At 33.3% G+C, this 3018-nt stretch overlaps 1 protein-coding gene across 1 annotated transcript; it reads left to right on the plus strand.

Moving 5' to 3' along the window:
- Positions 1-1082: 1082 nt before the first annotated feature.
- Positions 1083-2708, plus strand: LOC138361791 (baculoviral IAP repeat-containing protein 8-like). Its single transcript, XM_069320921.1, has 3 exons — positions 1083-1612; positions 1741-1905; positions 2016-2708. The coding sequence occupies exons 1-3, from the start codon at positions 1246-1248 to the stop codon at positions 2699-2701; spliced, it is 1218 nt and encodes a 405-aa protein (XP_069177022.1). The 5' UTR covers positions 1083-1245; the 3' UTR covers positions 2702-2708.
- The last annotated feature ends 310 nt before the right edge of the window (positions 2709-3018 follow it).

Raw genomic sequence — 3018 nt, forward strand, 5'->3', positions numbered from 1 at the left:
CATATATACATCTTTAGGCTGCGCGTAGAAACACTGCGCACACAAAAGGTTGCCAAGTGTTACTTGCTCTTCCTCTGCATAATCTCCTCGTTAAACAGTAATTTAACTTCCACTCCGTAGGGTTTTAACTGTTTATACATATCTTCAATAACAGGAAGATAAGTATTTTCCCAAACTTTATCTCTTCGAACACATGTAATCCCAATTCCTGTTGGTATTATAACTCTCATAATTTGAGGAGAGCCCTTGATAAAGTTAAATAAATCTTTCATACCATTCTTGAAGTAGACGAGACGATTAATGGATGTATCTTCGTTTAATCCAGAGAGCATGTTTCTGTCTTTTGAGTTTTCTATAATTCCCTGAGCAATGTTATTACTTTCTATAGGTAATCCAATACCGTATTGTGTGGCTATAGCAACAATATACGGAAGATTTTCTCCTTTAGAGATATGAATTGTTCCTGGTACTGGACGATCTTCAGGGATACATCTCTTAAGACTGTACAAGGGTCGGCGAACATTATAAGCATCAGCATGAGAATATTTCTTGGCTAAGTCTAGGGCCATTCCTCGGGGAACACAGGATATACAGTTCACTCCGTACACAATACAGGTTTCATTATTACAAAATGAATCGTCGGTTAAATAACCCTGACAAGTTGTCAGAACAGTATCCATGGTGAATTTTCTTCCTCGTAAGGTAGTAGATACGAACCAGATAGTCGTAATAATATCCCTAATGTGAGGTCCGCGCTCTTATATTGGGGGTAATGTAAAAGTTACCACTTATTTGAATATATTAATAAGGATTTTTGTTACCTTAGAGCGATATTATATATGACATTATAACTAATAGTATATTTCATTTTAGGATATAGATGCTTTAAGCATATATTTTAATTAGATTAAATAAGAATTTACTACTAAATTATATATATATATATCTATCATTATGTACGGCAGCTACGAATAATGACGTAACAGTATACTTTTAGCGAGATTGCCAAAGTGATGTATTTTTCTAATAAGTCTAATAAATAATGAAAGTAGTCTACTAAGTATTTATATAAGAGCTTTATTTAATTATGAAACTTTAAGGATTTTTAAGTAGAGAAGTATTTAGAGGAAATTACTGTCTATTATAAATGGGGAAACTGTTAAATATGTAGCGATGTACGATACTTATTTTAGGGATATATATACTTGCTTATCCTACTCTAATAGTTAGTGCTGCCCTCACACGATGGATCCTTTGTGTGCCAGGAAGTTTTACAGTATAGAAAGCCTTAAATGTGCAGGAGTTAGACTACAAACATTTGTGGATTGGCCCATTAAGTGGTTAAACCCTATTGACTTAGTTGAAGATGGGTTCTATTACCTTCGCAATAGTGATTACTGTTTGTGTGCATTTTGTTATTGTATAGTAGGTGCATGGATTGTTGGTGATACCCCCAGAAGACGTCATAAGATCATTAATCAAGACTGTGCCTTTATTAGAGGCAAGAGGAGTGACAATGTTTCTTTAGAGGTGTCTGAGATAGCTTTCAAATATGGACTGGAATTTGTTTCCCATAAAATAGAACTGGGAAATAAGAAAATAAGTGATAGTAGTAAGTATATATTCTTATGATGTATTCTTATACCAGTCTTATATACTCTGTACAAAACTTGATTGCTTAAATAGATACTTCTTATTCTTCTAAAGAATAATTTACGTAACTACGTTATATTTTTTTAGGTGGTGCTCCTCCTAAGGAAGATCTGGGATTGATCAAATTTAGGAAATCGCTGAATCCAGGATTGGTAACTTATAAATCTCGCCTAGAGACATTTGATATGACATGGCCTGGAAGTGTCAAGCAAACTTCTCATGAGCTGGCAGAAGCTGGTTTTTTTTACTGTGGTATGAAGTGTTTTAACTATTTTAACTTAATAGAGTTATAAGTAAAGAAATAATGAATATTAGTTAAAAGATAGTAACGAGATAATGCTGGATTGTTTTATGGTTTTCAGGTATAAGTGACCACGTCTGCTGCTATCACTGCGCCTGTGGAATACGAAATTGGAGACCAGAAGATGATCCTTGGACTTTACATGCGAGATGTAGTCCAGAATGTGCTTACATTATTCTTGCAAGGGGCAAGGAATTTGTTAAGAATGCTAGATTGACAATGCCATTACCTATAAAACCTATAGACAATGATTTAATTAATATCTTAATGGAGGGTATGGATAAGTTCAAACATCTGATTCATAAAAAATTAATACCTGTGGAGAGTATAAGGTATGCTTTAAGTGAGTACCTTAAGGAATCCAGAGATTTGTTGCCTTTTATTATACAAAGTAGATGTCTAGAAATCGTGTTGAGGTATATGCAAGAGGGAACAGATATTTATTTACGGGTACGGGACTTAATTTATGAAGCAGTTGATGATAAAAAGGAACAAGAAGTTACGCTTGAAGATCTGGGATTGAAAACTTTACCGGAGACTTGTACTAACACTGATGAAAACAAGGACTGTATAGAACAATCTTGGGAAGAAGATATTTTATGCAGAGTTTGTATGGATAAAAATATAAATATTGTAATACTACCATGTAAACATATGGTGACATGCAGTGGTTGTCTTTTAGCTCTGAAATGCTGTCCAATTTGTAGAGGAAATATTTTATATATAATAAATCCAATTGCTTCTTGAACACTTATGATTTCTTGAATACCTGTATAACTACTAAAAACACTTGTATGCGTTAAATGTTGTAATAAACTTAATGTCTCTTCTAAATAAGATTTCTTTATCCTTAATAGAATAATTTGCTTATTACATTGGAGGACTGAAACAAGTACTTAATTATGAAACCGAATAATGACATGATGTAGTAAGTTTAACGGAAATATTGAATACAATGACTTGAAAAGTTTTCCTTTGACTAATGAAGGTGTATGTTTAATAAAACTGAGTTACGAAAACAATGCCTTAAGATGCTACTGTAAGTAATGACTTAGTGCACAGGC

This window comes from Procambarus clarkii, unplaced genomic scaffold (genome assembly GCF_040958095.1).
Source record: "Procambarus clarkii isolate CNS0578487 unplaced genomic scaffold, FALCON_Pclarkii_2.0 HiC_scaffold_772, whole genome shotgun sequence".
Lineage (NCBI taxonomy): Eukaryota > Metazoa > Arthropoda > Malacostraca > Decapoda > Cambaridae > Procambarus > Procambarus clarkii.